Source organism: Loxodonta africana, chromosome 4 (assembly GCF_030014295.1).
Source record: "Loxodonta africana isolate mLoxAfr1 chromosome 4, mLoxAfr1.hap2, whole genome shotgun sequence".
NCBI lineage: Eukaryota > Metazoa > Chordata > Mammalia > Proboscidea > Elephantidae > Loxodonta > Loxodonta africana.
In genome coordinates this window covers 160,392,140-160,410,687 of record NC_087345.1, presented here as the reverse complement: position 1 = coordinate 160,410,687, position 18,548 = coordinate 160,392,140, and the positions used below count along the sequence as shown (strand labels likewise).

At 36.8% G+C, this 18,548-nt stretch overlaps 1 protein-coding gene across 1 annotated transcript in view; it reads right to left on the bottom strand.

Moving 5' to 3' along the window:
- Positions 1 to 18,548, bottom strand: part of MALRD1 (MAM and LDL receptor class A domain containing 1) — a 956,759-nt gene that overhangs the window by 370,718 nt on the left and 567,493 nt on the right. Inside the window, exon 28 of the mRNA XM_064284901.1 lies at positions 17,301 to 17,458. Within this exon, the coding sequence (XP_064140971.1) occupies positions 17,301 to 17,458 (158 nt within the window). The remainder of the gene's footprint in view (positions 1 to 17,300; positions 17,459 to 18,548) is intronic.

Here is an 18,548-nt window from a genome sequence, read left to right as displayed (position 1 = left end):
TTGTATTCTTTTTCAATACAGAGCTACTAAATCAGCTGTCTACAGTAATACGTCATGTTAATGCCCTTCCGTCTGAGGGATATGGCAATTATTCAAACATTTGTCATGTGAGAGAAGGGGCTTAACGTTTTTTAAATTGAATATGTGAGCATATCTCAATGTCCTAAGTTTGTTTTAAAAACAAACATCTTATTTTTACCTGAGTATTTGCCATGAATAACCCACCCCATGACAACATTGTGCTTTTCTAACATTGTTTTCTAAATAATGGACACCCTTAGCCAGGTTATGGGAAGCAAACAATAACAAACAAGCAATACGGGAAGCTTAACACCTAAGAGAATCTCACCATGGCTCAGCTATCTGTGCGCACAGACACAAAGTTTTATGCATACCCATCCAAATGGACAATGTGTGAGAAGAAACACAGATAATGAGTTCTGGCATCAAAGGGAAGGACAATGAAGTGAAAAGTACCATCAAGGTAAGTAATGGATCACACATTTTTGGATAATATATATTACATGTAGTCTGACTTATTTTTAGCAAAAGGGCAAAATAAAGTGTTTTGATTTTTACTTTTTCTCTTTTTTCCCTGATCACCGTTTATTAGGGGTTATTAGAAAAAATAACCTAAAATTTGTTAATTGCTTTAGAGTTTACAAAGCACACTCCCACTTATTATTACAGCATTTGATGATCATGAAAATTATTTGTATCAGCATCATTTTATATACGTAGAGATCGATGCTCAAAAATGTTAAGTGATTTGGCTGAGGTAAGTGGCACAGCTGGGATTCATATCCAAGTCTCTTCCTCTGGCCACATACACTGATCTTTTGTCACAGCACGAAGCCCACTATAATATTCCATTGGCTGAACACCTCTCACTTTGGGCCGTGAGCTGGTAAACATCATGGTGTCTTGACAGCTCTGGCAAAAAGGAGAGAAATGCATCCAAAGATAAGATCGCCCCTTTGTTTAAGGGGTTGTGTTATCTGAAAATGGAGTCTATCTGCGCGTTCGAAGGATGGACCATGTGATACCTGGAAAAAACTCAAAGGAGGGTCAAAACAGAAGTAAAGGAGAAAATTGGGAACAAGAATGTGCTTATGCAGAGACTTTATGAGTGAAAGGTTAATATTTGCTTTTCCTTTGGAACTATGGCAACAGTCATATTCAGTTTCGAACTTTTGTTTCCCTATGTTCTAAAATTCCAACTAGCTCCAAACCTTCTGTAAAATCTATGACGTGCACAGAAGCCTTGTGTTGGTGGGTTTTTTTTTCCTGTTGTTTGTTGGTTTGCTTTTATGGAATTAATGGATGGGGCATCACTGAAAACAGCATGGTGACAGCAGCAGATTATGAAGCCAACGGTCTCAGAATTCCAGTCAGGGACTGTAAAATATAATTGATGGCAAAAAAAAATTGTTGAGACTTGCAAGAAGTACACATTGCTGGGAAGCAGCTTCCAGGTAAAGAACTCAGTAATGGATATAAACATAATCTCAAAAATACTAAGAATGGTGGCTCTCTAAAGGAGGAGAGGTGGCCTTTGTGTTGTATGTAAATTTCCCTAAAAGTAATGACTGTGTTCACACTGCTGCTCCTCTATGCTACTAGTCTTTCTACCATCCTTCCTCAAAAAGGAGGATGTTTCACATTTTCTTACCAAATTAAAAATTTTTAAGACAATTAGTGTAAGGCTGTGCATATGAGGAAAAGACTATCAATGCTTCATTTCAAATCTCGATCATTTACACAAATTTTACCTTTCACAGAATTGATTTTTTTTTTTAGTGGTTATTATGAAATGCCCAGTGAACAAAATGCTACTTATTTTCATAAATACATACATATACCATGCATCTCCATGGGCATATTCATAGGAAATTATAAATAAAAGGGATTAATAAACATGTTTTCTGTTCTCTCTGCATCAACTTCATATGTTTTCAGAGAGATAATTATATATGAGAAGGTGTACAAATGAACTAACTGAGTATTGTACCTTGTATAATGATTCTGAAATCCTAGCAGTTCACATTGGGGTTAACAAACTTAACAGAACTTTTCTGAAATCCTGCCTTACAAAACAGGGCAATGGTTTCAGAAGCAGAAGTTTAAGTAATTTGCATTTATGTATGTAAAAAATATATTTACTTTGCTTATTCCATGATTTGAAATCACTTGAAAGTAAACTTGTAAAGTCAGCTAGCTATGGACCTATCACTCTCCTAGAGACCAGAATGTTCACCAGTCATTCTAAATCATGCTGGACCATTTATTCGGCTCTAGTCCAATATTTGGCTGTGTTTGCATTATGTTAGGAAGTTAACAGTGTCTAAGCTACTCAGGAAAATAAAAATTGTTTGTGACTGGGAAATTGGAAAGGAAAAAGAAAAGGGAGATGTTCAAGGAAGCAGCATATAGCAGAAATGTTTGATGTAATAGAAGGCACTACGTATTCGTCAAACATAAATTATCTGGAGCTCTGATTCAACAGTGTGCCCTTAATTATTTTACAAACTATAAAAGCACTTTCAAGTACTGAGATATCCATTTAAAATGATTGTGTGAGTTTTTCCAAATGATGTTTATTACTACATGAATAGACTAGTAATAAAAAAAAAAATAAATGCACACTAAAATCCCTGCTAACTGTATATCTGTAAAAATAAAACTGTTCATAATCTCTCCACAGCTAAGTAAACACAGTAAATTGCAAAAGTTTCATTTATATGTTCTCACATTTTGTGTTCAAATGTAGGAACAAAATGAAAAAGGAAAAAATTTCCTCTATGACTATTTCTCCTTCTTAATTACCCTCTACTTAAAATTTTCCTTATGAAAAGTACCTCAAAAGAAACAAAATTGTTCTGCAAAAGCTTAGCTTGTTTTACACCATTTGAAGCTTTATTTTCTGTATACATATATATATATATACATACACACATATATATACACACACGTACTTATGCACACAACACTATGTATATGTGCACATGTATGCATACAGCAATTCTTTGACTACAACAAAAAATGAGCTCTGATTCTAATGAAAGCTGACTTGTTAATTTCAACACTGTACCTTATAATTTGGAGTTTTAATGAAAAATAATCGAAATGAAATCCTAGAAAAACTTAAGTCCTCCACCTCTAGACTGAAGAATTTTCTGTAACCCCTCTTTATTCAGGAGCCATAAGCACCTCAAACTTTGCTGAATGACCCCCAGTGAAGTCAAAAAGAGTCAAGATAACTCATTAAAAATATAAATGCTAAAATCCTTAGGGCTCATGAACGCTGATGAAAAGAAATCTATGAATTCACATAAAAATAGTATTTTACCCTTCTTTTTAACCTCAAGTTTCTATGTCATTTCAATTGCTAGCGCTCAGAATAATGATTCCTCAGCTCATGAAACTGAAGACCTAAGTATGCTCTCTTGCCACCAGCAGGTTAGCATAAAAGAGAAGGAAACAACGATCAACGATCATTGGTGGGATATAGTAAATGGCACATCTTGAATGGAAAACACAATTTATCAGTATTTCTAACACATAACAAAGTCTTCAATGAGTCGATCACAGAAATTTTAGCATTAAGACCATGCTACATATGGCCCAATCCATAAAGTGCCTCCATAAATAGATGGTCTAATACAAAAAAAGAGGAGTGATTAAGCAAAATCCACTTTTTCAGGCTTCTCCTCCCCCATCTCTGTTTAAGAGTAATGCCGACCCTACCATAGGGCCTTAAATGACCTCAAAAGCTCTTTTATACAGAACCTAGATTCTGTCCAGACTGCATAGGTGATTCTGTCTTCATCTCACACTCAAAATTTGCCTTCAAATAGTCCACCTTTTAAATTATTTTGTAATGTATTTACACATTTCTCTCTTCATTTTTGTGTCTAAGCTCCTTTGAATACTGGAGACTTGCCTTTTTTTTTTTTTTTTTCCAAACAACATTTTTAAGTGCCTGCAATGAGCCATCAATTATGGAGGACAAAAATAGAAATTGTGCCTGTGTCTTAACTTCAAAACACTAAAATATACGTAGAAAGTGCCTAGCACCAGAAGAGAGAAACAGAGGATTTAGGCTGAGACTTGAAAGATGTTTAGGATTTGGATAGGTCAAGATGTGTGTGTGTGTGTGTGTGCTGGGGGTCATGAAGAGTGGAAACATTCCAGATGTAGAAAAAGACATGGATAAGAAAAGGAATAGATAAGGAAAAGGCAGAGATAAGAGAATGTGTAGGGACAACATGTAGTTACATTTGCTTGGTTAGAAATAATTTAAGGGAAAAACTAAGTTTAGCTATGGCAATAAGTTGGAAAGCCTACTTTTGGAAAACATGAATGATGTTCTGCAGAGAGAGAAAGGAGGCTCCCAGATCACTACGTAAGGCACCTGCAGAAAGATAAGTCGGAGGTATAGCATGCATTCTCAATGAGGCGTGATGTTGCCAGTGAGGAGGGTGAACATTGATTCTTGGGACGGTAAAATATTAGATACAAAAATGGTCTGTGATCTTCCAAAGTTCAACACTGCGGAGTAAAATCTATTTCCTCGGTATTTAATTATTCCTGTTGGGTCTTCCTGGGTATCACATGAGCAGCACTGACATGGAGTTCTGGGAATTATACAAAATTGTGTGCAAGATCAGTGCTACACAATTATGGAGAATAGATAGCTATAATTGGAGGACCTTATCTTGGTCAAGTGCTCAATCTGAAAGCCTTATCAAGAGAGGTGGCCAGTGTGTGTCTATTATGTTTGATCCTCAGTGATCCTGTCTGTAACTTGGGCTTTGGGAATTATATTAAAATAGATTATATTTCATTACTTAATTCTACAAAGCTCACTCAACCAATTATTATGTCAATTGATAAAAAGAATAATACATTGACAATACCCAAATGAATATATAACAGCTAGTTAAGCTGATAGTTGTTTTCTCGCATCAAGCAAATTTAAAGTTCACTAAAATGATTTGAAGAATTTCGCTTAATTTTTTCAATTATTTTTCTTTTGCAGTTTTGAATTATTTTTAAATTTTGATTACATTGCTGGTATATATTTGTAGAAATTGATAAGCTGAATATATAATTTGATACATTACAATTTATTTGATGCAAATAAATTACATTAAAAGTTATAGATGTAGGTATAAAGTTAAGTTAAAGTTAAAGATAAGTTAAAATAAGGTTCGGTTAAAGATAAATCAGAAACAGGTGAACATTTTAAAAACAAAAATAATCAATACTGTGTTATATAATGAAAATAGATTTTTACAACCTCATACAAATATGTATTGTAATCTGCAAAGGATAAAATAAAATAAATGCTTAATTTATTATTAATATTAGATCTCTAATTACTACCTGATAATTGGAAAATTCAGGGTCCACTGAATACCCCTTGTGCCTCTCTACCTTTATGCCTTCACTCATTTGAAATGCCCTCCCTCCTTTCCTTCATTTATCAAAATTCTACTTACTTGTCAAGATATAATTCAAATGTCAAGATATAATTCAAATTTCTCTTTTTCCTCTAAACACTTTCAATCCATAAATATTTAATACTTTTAATTTCCTAAAATATTAAGTGGCTTGTTCTATATATTTGACATTTAGTAATTTTGTACTGCTAGGAAACCCTGGTAGCGTAGTGGTTAAACGCTACCGGCCGGCAGTTTGAATCTGCCAGGCGCTCCTTGGAAACTCTAACGGGCCGTTCTACTCTGTCCTATAGGGTTGCTATGAGTCAGAATCGACTTGACAGCAAAGTGTTTGGTTTTTTTGGTTGTTGTTGTTATATATTCAGAGGAGCGCTGGTGGTGCAGTGGTGAAGAGCTCCGCTGCTAACCCTATAGGGCAGTTCTACTTTGTCCTATAGGGTTGCTGTGAGTCAGAATCGACTCCATGGTAATGGGTTTGTTTGTCTTTAATACATTCAGAAGGAGCCCTGGTGGTACAGTGGTTAGACATCCGTCTGCTAACCAAAAGGTCAGTGGTTGGAATCCACAAGCTACTCTGGGAGAAAGATATGGCAGTCTGCTTCTGTAAAGATTTACAGCCTTGGAAACCCTATGGGGTAGTTCTACTCTGTCCTGTAGGGTCACTATGAGTTGGAATTCAACTCAATGGCAATGGGCTTTTGGTTATACATTCATTCTTTTATTCAATTAAAAAGTATCTGTTTAATACCTACTAAATGCCAGGCATTAGGCTACACGGTAGAGACAGGACAGTGATCAAGGGAGATGTGGCCTTGCATCATGGAGCCTCCCTAGTCATTAGAGAATAGAAATTTATAAATACATAACCATCACACAGTGTAGTGAGTGCCACGGGAAGGGCACAGTGGTAAGGTTGTTGTTGTTGTTTGTCATTAAGCCTATTGTAATTCATCGCAGCCTATATAGGACAGAGTACCTGGGCTGAAATCTTTGCTGGAGCAGGTTGTCATGTCTTTTCTTTTGCACAGCCGCTGGTGGGTTGGAACCACCAACCTTTCAGTTAGCAGCTGAGAGCTTTAACCATTGTGCCCCCAGGACTCCTTAGTGATAAGGGATTGCAGCACTATTTAATTAGGACCCTTCTCATGAACCTAAGAGAGGCTCCTGCACCAGGAATGCAGCATCGGATGTCTTTAGTGAGATATTCTAAAAGAGGCTAACTTTAGAAAGACGACAACTAAATATCAAAAAACCAAAAAATTCAAACCAAATCCATTGCCACTGAAGTCAATTCAGACTCACAGCAACCCTATAGGACAGAGTAGAACCAGAGGGTTTTCAAGGAACAGCTGGTGGATTCAAACTGCTGATCTGTCGGTTAGCAGCCGAGCTCTTAACCACTGCACCACCAGGGCTCCTATTAAAAAAAAAAAAAAAAAAAACAGGATCAAATGGGAGCACTTTGTCAGATTCTGGGAGAGAGACTCTACCACACTACTGCTTTTTGCAAGCAGTTAAGTCCATTCTAAGCTCACAAACTCCAGGATAGCAGGGAAAAAATATAGTAGAAGTTCACTAAATATTGGTTTGAAGGCATGAATGGAAGCAAGGGTAAAAGAGCTAGAATTGAGCTAGAAACTCAGTACTTGTAGAGGAAACTTGCAGGCCTAAATTACATGGATTGCTAGTGAGAATGAAACAGTATAAATCAGTGTGTTTTTTAATATATCCCAAACTGCCCAGCTTTTCTTTACTTGTATCTTTTGCTTAATGCCACCCACAGAGGTAGTATCACTGCAGAACTTGCTAAAGAGCTTTTCTTGAAACAACTCATAGATTAGTAGAAAATATTGCTGACTTATTTAGTGGATTTGAAGGGAGAGATGACCTAATCAAGAAAATTAATTTAAGCCTAAATATTCTGTGGTTAAAATAGGTTTTAAATATTTAACTAAATTCCCTAAAGATTATAAATAGGATTGTTTATACATTCACCTATCACAGAAATCAGATAGCTTAGGTATTGCCAGAAAATGAACAGTGTAGGCATTAAAAATTAATTGATGAGAACCTACGAATCCATGAAGAGTTACTATCATATGCTGAAAATGGCCATATCTTTTCAGAAAATGTCCTAGAAAAGGGAGAAAAGAAAAAAAGAAATGCTTTACCATGGTCAATTTGTTTGAAAAAGTTAAAATGCAAATGTTAACAGGAGATAAGCAAAAGTTGACTTGAAAAGAACTGGTGCTCAGGATTGCTGGCTGTGAGGTGGTTCTGAATACAATAACTGCACCTACGAGTTTTCATGGGCAAATGAACAGACACCACGCAAGGAAGCCACTGGATGATTTAACCATAAACTAGGTAATCTACAATATTGTTTTTCTTCTCTTTCTTTTCCCAGATCTTATAATAAACAGAAAGTCAATAGCGATGACGATTTACGACATTTGAAGAGACACTGCTGAATCCGAGTTAACAAATCCTTCAATATATTAATCCGTCAGCAGCCAGTTTGGAAGTTGCTGACTCTAACTGGCTGCAGGCCTGCTGTCTAGTCTGGCTGAAATTGCTCTTTGCTGTGGCAGCATCTATGCCCATTTCTGCTTAGCCTGCTCTGAACTTGGCTCAGATAGAACATTATCTTCAGCACCTTTATGTTGGAGTTGCTTTTTCACACTAGAAATTCCTACTCAGATAAGGCTTATAAATAAATGTAAACAATGAACATATAGTGTTATATACACTCATAAAATGAAAAATTCTCAAGGCTCCTTATACATGGAATATTGATTTTTCAGGAAAGGTGTTACATGGATGGGGAAAAAAATACATCTTTATTTTTATTAACTTCAACTAAAATTTGGTACTTCAACTCACAATTCGATAAGAATTTTGAGTATAAACAACAAACCACAGGTATTAGGAGCTGTGATTCTCTCACCATCAGAAATAAGAGATACTATGATGTACCATGGAAACCCTGGTGGTGTAGTGGTTAAGTGCTACAGCTGCTAACCAAGAGGTAGGCAGTTCAAATCCACCAGGCACTCCTTGGAAACCCTGTGGGGCGGTTCTACTCTGTCCTATAGGCTTTCTATGAGTCAGAATCGACTCGATGGCAGTGGGTTTGGTTTTTTGGTTTGGGTTTTATAATATATCATTACTGCGAATACCTCAAAAAAATATTATCTGTGCTTATCACTTCTTCAGAAAAATGATAGGGATTTCACCCTCTGTTAGATCTTGTTATTTAACACAGAGTTACTATGTCACAATTTTTGGTTTTTAAAAATATTTTAATAATGGTATTATTTAATTTGTCTCCTTTGTAATTCTAGTATTTTACTTTATGCATTTAAAAACATTCTGATAAGTAAATAGGATTAGTTAGACTGCCAAATACATCTATGACACACACCCACATACATAGTACTAAGAGCCCCGATCTTGAAGAATTCAGCTTCAAATTAGATGCCAGAGTTTTCAAAGAGAAGGATAAACTGGTATTGCCCAAGTTTGATCATACTAGAAAGCCAGAGAGAGGGAGAAAGAGAGAGAGAGGAAGATAAGGTAAGTATAGACACTTGCCCCAGTCCTATAGATTTCATATGTGAACACAAATAAATATAATCCATTAAGAGGTTACAGTTAGCTAGATTTTGTTCTTACAAATATCAAATTATATTGTTCGTAATTCAACCTTTCCTTGTCAACATTAAAGTAGAACTTTTAAATATGATTTTAATTTTTAAATTATGTTAGATATATTATGCAGAGCTATTTAGGTGAATGTGGTTACTGTTACTAGATGTTGGCAAGGTAAGTTAGAAAATAAACAAAACTGCTGAAGTGAATGAACACAAATTAATCACCTTGCCTTCCCACTGCGTGTGGAACAGGTTTGTGGATTTAGAAATATGTGGAGATGGAAATCTCTAACTTGCATGATTTCAGAGCCACTGGGAAACTTTGATGGACAGTAATATCTCTGCCTCCTGGGTATGAGAATATTTTAAATTCTAACAGCAGAAGTGCAGTGTAGTGGTTAAGAGTGCGGATTTTAGAATTAGAATTGGCTTTTAATCCTGATTATGCCACTTATATTTATGTGACCTGGGTATCAATTTCATGGCCTATAAAATTAGGACAAAATATACACCTCACAAGTTTATTTTGAAGATTGTAAAAGCCTTGCATATTGTATGGAAAAAAAGGAATCAGTCAATGGCTCAATGGTTAAGAGCTACGGCTGCTAACCAATAGGTCGGCAGTTTGAATCCACCAGCAGCTCCTTGGAAACCATACCGGGCAGTTCTACTCTGTCCTACTGGGTTGTTATGAATCAGAATTGACTCTATGGCAACGGGTTTCTTTTTTTGGCGGGGGGAGCTTTGGTCATAAGAGTAGAAGCAGTATTGGAAGTAGTAGTTACAGCAAAGTAGTGATAATGACAATGTTCTTTAGAATTGATCACCTGATCCTCTTGTAAAGTAAAACTCCTGGGATAGATTAAACTAAGGTGTTAGTATCTTAACAGAAATCTTTTCTTCCTGACAGAAGGGACTCAGCTGCTTAGGGGTACTAGTTGGTAGCAGTAGAAGCACTGAAAGAGGTAAAGAACACAGGAAAAGATGTGAAAAACTTAAAAGAAAAATCCAACTGTCAAAAATATGCCTAGACTTAAGGGGACTTCTAAGTCAATTGGTAAAATAATACTATTGTGAAAACATTCTGCATCCCACTTTGAAATGTGGCGTCTGGGGTCTTAAGTGCTAACAAGCGGCCATCTAAGATGCATCAATTGGTCTCGACCCACCTGGATCAAAGGAGAATGAAGAACACCAAGGTCACACGACAACTATGAGCCCAAGAGACAGATAGGGCCACATGAACCAGAGACTTACATCATCCTGAGACCAGAAGAACTAGTTGGTGTCCAGCCACAACCGATGACTGCCCTGACAGGGAGCACAACAGAGAACCCCTGAGGGAACAGGAGATCAGTGGGATGCAGACCCCAAATTCTCATAAAAAGACCAGACTGAATGGTCGGACTGAGACTAGAGGAATCTCGGTGGTCATGGTCCCCAAACCTTCTGTTGGCCCAGGATAGGAACCATTCCCGAAGACAACTCATCAGACATGGAAGGGACTGGACAATGGGTTGGAGAGAGATGCTGATGAAGAGTGAGCTACTTGTATCAGGTGGACACTTGAGACTGTGTTGGCATCTCCTGTCTGGAGGGGAGATAGGAGAGTAGAGAGGGTTAGAAACAGGCAAAATTGTCACGAAAGGAGAGACCGGAAGGGCTGACTCATTAGGGGGAGAGTAAGTAGGAGTGTGGAGTAAGGTGTATATAAGCTTGTATGTGATAGACTGACTTGATTTGTAAATGTTCACTTAAAGCTCAATAAAAATTATTAAAAAAAAAAAATATGCCTAGAAAAAACATTGCCAAGTTCTCCAGGATGATGAAAAGAAATGTTTATTTAATGTAAAGCAGGGCATGGTAACCTGTGGTAACTAATAAACTTCTGGGTATGTTGATATCTTAAGTGGCTATAACTTGAAGTGCAAAGATCAACTTTTCTCTCTTAATTTGATTAAGCTCAACTGTAATCTTTTTTTTTTTTTTTTTGTACCATACAGCCAAAATACTAGCACATTGGATTGTCAAGGCTGAAACAAAGTTCTGGCACTAAAAGTTTAGGTTAACTGATTTTTAGTCGTATACCCACATGAAAGTCTTTGAAAAATGAATACTCTATATCTGGATTCTATATCTCCTCTATATCCGTGTTCACTATATCCAGTCTCTGAAATAATGAATCAGATATGAACAATGTGCCTAAAGTAATATCAGCTATACACATAACATTAGATATACTAAAGAGATTAAAATATGCCTAAATCAGAACATATGAATACCCTTAGTAGTTAGACAGGGGTCCTGGTGGCGAAACAGTTAAGCGCTTGGCTGGTAACTGAAAAGCTGGCAGTTCAAACCCACCCAGCAGCTCCATGGGAGAAAGACCTGGCGAGATCCTCCTGTACAAATTACAGCCTAGAAAAACCAATAGGGCAGTTCTACTCTGTCACATGGGGTTGCTATGAGTTGAAATTGACTCCATAGCACCTAACAACAATAACAGCAGTAGTTAGACACATGTGGTATTAGCAGTTAGTAGTAAATCTCCTCAGATAGGACTATGGTGAGCACGTCTGCAGGCGACAAAGCAGTGGTGGATGGGGAGAGCTGGGGAGGCTCAACTTTAAATCAGTTGGCCCTCATAGCTGAGGCTCCTTGTTCACTAGAATGAGTGTAAAAACAGACTCAGGATGACTACAGTTTTCTAGGTAGGCAAAGGAAGCTGGCCTTTCATTTGTTGACTTGACATTTTCCACTGTCTACTGAACAAAGTCTATATTTCCATACTGAATATGATTTTTAGAGAGGATTTCCAGGAAGTCAAGTTAGCTGTAAATTGTAAATCAGAAGAATTGGATTTGGATCCTAACTTTTTTCTTAAATACCACGTGAGCTGGGGCAAGAAATATATAACTTCGTAATCTTCATTCTTTCACCTAAAAAATGAATAGGTTGAAATTATTTTTAAAGAAGCACTCGACTAGTTCTGAAATTCTCTGAATTGCTAAACAAGATAAAGCAATGAGCTAATTTAATTATGGTCTTTCAGCATAACTAGATTGCTATAATCAGGAGGGCTCTCCTGAAACATATTATCTCTCTCCACTTCTAGTTTGAATACATTATACTTTCTATCGTGACTGTATAATGGGTAGTCCTGAATGTCTTCAATCAAATATATTCAAATTCCCTACAGCATGTGCCATCTCAGTTAAAATATCAACAGTTTATTACAAATGCAGTAGTTCCAAAAAAGCATAATGCTTTCAGGTAGCAGATGTGTCTGTATTTTATTCAAATGGCTAACTGAAAAGATTCAAGGCCTTGTATTATCATTATTATTTTTGATAAGGCTAGATAGACTTTTACCTGTGAAAACAAATTATCAAACACAAAGTAAATTTAAATTTTTTTTCCATATCTTTTTTTAGTGTGTTTAAATCAACATGTATCTCATTAGTTAACCTCGTCAAAATATAAGTAACTAGAAAAATAAGTAAAATGGTAGGAAGAAAAATAAATTTGTAAAACAAATTAGTTTTTATGTTGACACCCTTATTCTATTCCTTGAGTACTTGTTTCTTTTTTTGTTTTACATCTTCAATAGTCTGAAAAGCAATGCATTTGAATTTGATAAGAAATTTATAACTGAATACAAATGAAGTAAAAGGTAGATAAAAAATGATACATGCTTGTCTTAGTCCTCTAGTGTTGCTAAAAAAGAAATACTACAAGAGGATGGCTTTAGCAAAGAGAAATTTATTCTCTCACAGTTTAGGAGGCCAGAAGCCTGAATTCAGGGTGCCAGGTCCAAGGGAAGATTTCCTCTCTCTGTTGGCTTTGGGGAAAGGTCCTTGTCATCAGTCTTCCCCTGGGTCTAGGAACTTCTCAGCACACGTACCTCAGGTCCAAAAGATGTGCTCTGCTCCTGGCTCTTCTTGCTTGGTTGTAATGAGGTCCCTCTCCTCTCTACTCGATTCTCTCTTTTATATCTCAAAAGAGATTGACTCAATCCTGTAGATTGAGTCCTGCCTCATTAATATAATTGCCTCTAATCCTGCTTCATTAACATCATAGAGGTCAGGATTTACAACACATAGGATAATCACAACAGATCGCAAAATAGTAGACAATCACACACAATATTGGGGTATACAATTCAATCCATAACAATGTTTAAGAATAGGTATGTTATTTTAAAAAATGAATTATTACTAGGTAAAAAGAAAAAAGAAATTTTTTTTCTTTTTATGGAGCCCTGGTTCTGCAGTGGGTAACAGTCAGCTACTGACCAAAAGGTCAGCAGTTCAAATCCACCAGTTGCTCCTTGGGAACCCTATGGGGCAATTCTACTCTGTCTTTTAGGGTCACTATGAGTCAGAATTGACTTGATGGCAACAGGTTTTAACAGGTTTCATCAAAACACGTGGCCCACTTGTTTTAACTTAGTTTATTAACATCCGAATCTCTTCCACAGAAAGAAATCAAACTGATTTTGTAGCATTCTAACCTTAATTTTTCAGTATGCCTGACTTCAAGTCTTAGATTGTCCACTTACTTGGACTTACTGCTCTAAGCCATTATTGACTCACCCATAAAATGAGGGCAGTAATAACAGAAGTCAGTACTAACACAGGTTCAAATAGGTTTGCATGGGCTGAATTCCAGTCACAAAATATATGGCTTGGCCCCAAGCAGTGAATGATGGCTGATAACCCTGCTACTTTGTAAACTCTCTGATTCTATAAAATACTGATTTTATATATATATATATATACACACACACACACACATAGATTTGTAAGTGTATATATATATAATTACTATTCTTAAAAAAGCTTAGCTATATTATTTCAGTGTTTTACATTTATAACTAAAGCAAACTTCAAAGGAAAGAAAAATGCAATGACAATTTCTCAACAATTTTTTTCATCTTTCATTATTCATTCATTGTCTTGATTTGAGACAATGATTACATTTATGTCAATGGTATCTCTTTAATACAAGGTAGCTCTTATAGGAGTAAAAGTAAGAAATATAAATGTATAAAAATTCAATACGTAAAATGATACTGCTCCTTGCTGTTCCCCAAGGCAATAAGCTTTGCTTTATTATGGTAAAGTTTCCCTGAATTTACTCCTTCACTACAGGAGTAGTTTAAGAACCATTCTGCTCCATTCTGAGAACTACCGGTATTACTCGTTTTTATAAAAAATAATTTCATGTGTGCATTTACTGAATACGCATTTTAGAAAAATAGAGTCTCCATTTTGTTATTGAAGTCAGAGTGGAACACTTGGTGGAGGGGTACACAAGTTTTGGATGTAGACATATCTGGATTCAAATTCCCACTTGGTCACTGACTAGCTGTGTAGCCATAGGATGGTTAATGGATTTTTTTAAGACTCCTTTATCCCTTTAGCAAAACGGGCCTAACACTCTTTAACTCAGAATTACACAGAATAATATAAGTAGGTGCTTAGCATGCATTTGATGTTCAATAAATGATATCTTTTTAATATGTATTATTGGGGTTGTGATCTGTAATCAATACTACCCACTATAAACTATATTGCCATTAAACTATATTCAATGATTGCATGTCTTTTACATCTGACTACATGTATGTATTTCAGATTTAAATGATAACTCTTCTGATTAGATTTTAATGTCATTCATGTCCCAAGTCCTGCAGTGGGCTCTGTGAGGACACACTTCCTTCCTGTGTTCCCTTCATTCAGCCCCTTCTTTGAAGTACTGAGAGTGGTTAAAAAACAAACGAATAAAACAAACCTCTTGCCATCGAGTCAATCCTGACTCACAGCAACACTACAGGACAGAGTAGAACTGCCCCATAGGGTTTCCAAGTAGCGGTTAGGTGGATTTGAACTGCTGATGCTTTGGTTATCAGCCAAGCTCTTAAACCACTGCACCACTAGGGCAAGGCCTTATTCTGGTGAGTTTACAATCTATTTAGCTTCCAAAAAACCAAACCTAGTGCCATCGAGTTGATTCCAACTCATAGCAACCCTATTTAGCTTAGAGGGGCATAAAACACAAACAAATCAAACCCGTTGCCGTCAAGTCGATTCCAACTCCTAGTGACCCTATAGGACAGGGTAGAACTGCCCTGTGGAGTTTCCAAGGAGCACCTGGTGGATTCAAACTGCCGACCCTTTGGTTAGCAGCTGTAGTACTTAACCTCTACACCACCAGGGTTTCTGAGAGGGGTATAGAAAGAGTAAAATTTCAAGGCCTTGTTCTCATGGGTTTGCAATTTATTAATACCTGTATGTATGGAAACAGAATACATACAGACTAACAGCCAGTGAACAGAAATGATGTCTGGAGCTGTGAGAGATGTTCAGAGAAAGAACATTCATGGTGACCAAGAGTGCTCAAGGAAAGTTTGGTGAAAGGAGTAAATCCTCCAGATTGTATTGCACTTGGTGTGGAAGGAAAAGAGGGAAGTATTTCCCCAAATAGGCAGAGCAACTGATCCAGGTAGGACACATGAATAAAAGCGGCAAATTTTAAAAGATAAGGAATAAAGAAAGCTATAAATAAAAGGTGATATCTTTGCCCTTATTGCGTTTGCCATCTGGATAGGATGCTTTCAAACTAACCAGCAGGGTAAAATCCAGCCTAAGAAGTACTTTGTAATGATGGTCAAAAACATTTATCCTATTAATTGCCAGAGCGAAATGATTGCCCTAAAGTTCCTGAATATAAATTTAATATATGTTATGAAAAATTTCTCTCCACAATCCATGTGGCTAAATAAGAGTAGGCATAGTCTTTAAAAATAAGTTACTTCTTTTTTTTTTTTTTACAGCAGGCATAAAAGTCTTTTAAAATGCTATTTAATTTCCATAGGAATTAATTTCAGGAACCACGGGAGTTCTATATAAGACTTTACTCGGTCGGAAGACAAATATCCCCAAATCATTTAATTTTACATTTTATAGTAATATTAAGGTTGTTGTTATAAGAGAGTTGAAATGTAAATATGACTAAAGCAAAGCCCACAGAGCAGTACAAATTCTCCACGTGTTGCACACTATAGAATCAAGTATCACATTTGAAAGAGTAACAAGCAAAACATCCCTGTGAGTACTTTAAGCAGTATATTTCAATGTTTAAAAATAAGAATAAATCACTGAGGTATTTGCTGCATGCATTTTATAAGGCAGGCTTTTCTGTAGAAGAGCCCCTAAATTATAAAGTCAGTTCGGGTTTCAGATAAAACATGGACTACGCAGCCATTAGCTATTCAGACAAGAGCAATTTTGATATTCAGGTCAGGGATTTGTCATTTGTACTCAGGCAAATCACCAGACTCATATGTGATAAAACACAATGGCCTATACAGCATGTTTTTGTGCTTTTAAAGGAAGCTTTCTTGAAATTCTAACTTGATTTGTGGAACGAATATGGACACACACACACGCACACACACACACACACACACACACACGCATCTCCTTTTTGATGCTATTTTAACCTGTCAAAGTATCTAAAGGTATATGAACCAAGTACTATTAATATTAATACGTGCTTTGTTATTTTGCTCCCTGAACACTGTCACTTTGTTATACCAAATTAAAGCCCTGACAGAAACATCCAATTAATCCTCAGTAAAAAAAAAAAAATTACTGTGTCACAATTAATAAGCAATTCAATGTAATAATACCTTGATCATTCTCCTTAGTGGTTCAGTCCTTTGCGCAATGTGCGTACAACCGGAATGTCTATTATTAGTTCCCGTAATGATTGCTCATATATGAGATAAAATGGATCGTCGCTCATCTTTCGGATGAACAAATAATCTATTCCCTTTTATTGTGAAGCACAGAAAAGGAAAGATCTCACCAGAAAGAAGGAATTGACACATTTTAGATTAATTGTTCTCTTAAAAGGAGTCTCTTGGATTCACTTACAGCAACAGGTATGAACAGGCTGAACTCCAACCTGGTTGCCCTGCCCCAGTTTAGCACAGAGCATTTGAACGACAGGCGGTAAAAGCCAGCAGAGCATCTTAACCACAAGTGGCAGCTCCCTCTGATGAAAGGAAGGCTCCCCCGGCCAAGTTATCGGAGCTGTAATAAACACCCTTTGGCCATGTGCTGCCTGTAGAGATCCTCAGAAAGCTAGGAAGAATCACAGGTGGAAATCCTACCTTAATGAGAATCTGGATGGACCCTGTGGCTTTTGCAGATAGGCAATACCAGAAGCTCATGGTGCATGCGCTGCTGGATTCCTGCCACACAGCACTCTTCAGGTGTGCTTTTTCACCTCGAAGGCCTACAGGAGTAGCCTCCAGATACAAGAAGTGCCCTACAAAGGACAGGATTCAGATATGACAGAAATAACAACGAGGGCACTATTCCAGCTTTTTCATCTTAGTTAAAGTTTTAATTACATTACTTGTGATCTGAGCTGCCAAAGGGGTTTCCATTTGAAACAGAAAGGAAATATAATAGCCTTGCCTCCAGCTCATTCCCTGACCAATTTCCAGCTCTCTGTGTTTTCAGTAAAGTACTTCACAGCATGCAGATTAATTAATCTGACAGGGTACTTACACCGTCCAATCAACATTATAGGTATGGGAACCATTTTATGAACTTCCCAAACTATCCAGTTATTGTAAAACAGTGTGACAACTATTTAGAATTTAAATGAAGAAATATGATATACTTTCAAATTCAGTTATCTCTTGAGTATATAAGTAAAACACCTAGCATTTCAATATGCAACATGAGAGGAAAACATTAATTTTATACTTGCTTATTCAAATATCCAAAATACTTCAACTATGTACAGCTAAGTGTTCGAAGGAAATTTAGACTCTGGCTTAGCCTGCCTGGGTCGGTTAGATTCACAGGCCTGTGGAATTTCAACATTTAGGCAGCCTTTCTGGAGCAATCAGGAATCCAGGGTTCCTTCTGCACTGCGGCAGAGCCCCTGTGGTACAGTGGTTAAGTACTCATCTGCTAATTGATAGGCCAGCAGTTCAAAAAAGCAGCTGTTTCTCAGGAGAAAGGTGTGGCAATCTCCTACCATAAAGATTATAACCTTGGAAACCCTGTGGGGCAGTTCTACTCTGTCCTACAGGGTTGCTGTAAGTCAGAACTAACCTGATGGCACACAACAACAACGTCTGCACTGTGCTAACATTTCTGATCCTTGAACAATGAGTATAAGACTTGACCTGAGCTACTTACACAAAAATAGGCCACACCAAACACGCCTAGTATATGTGATCATACCATTGCTTTTGCTCAGCACCTCTAGTTTTCAACGTGCTTTCCCTTCATACACGTACATCAACTCATTTGATCTCCACAACCCTATTGGGTACACAGGGCACATTTTCTTATCTCCTTTTGAGAGATGAGGAGTTTAAGAACCTGAAAAAGTTAAATGA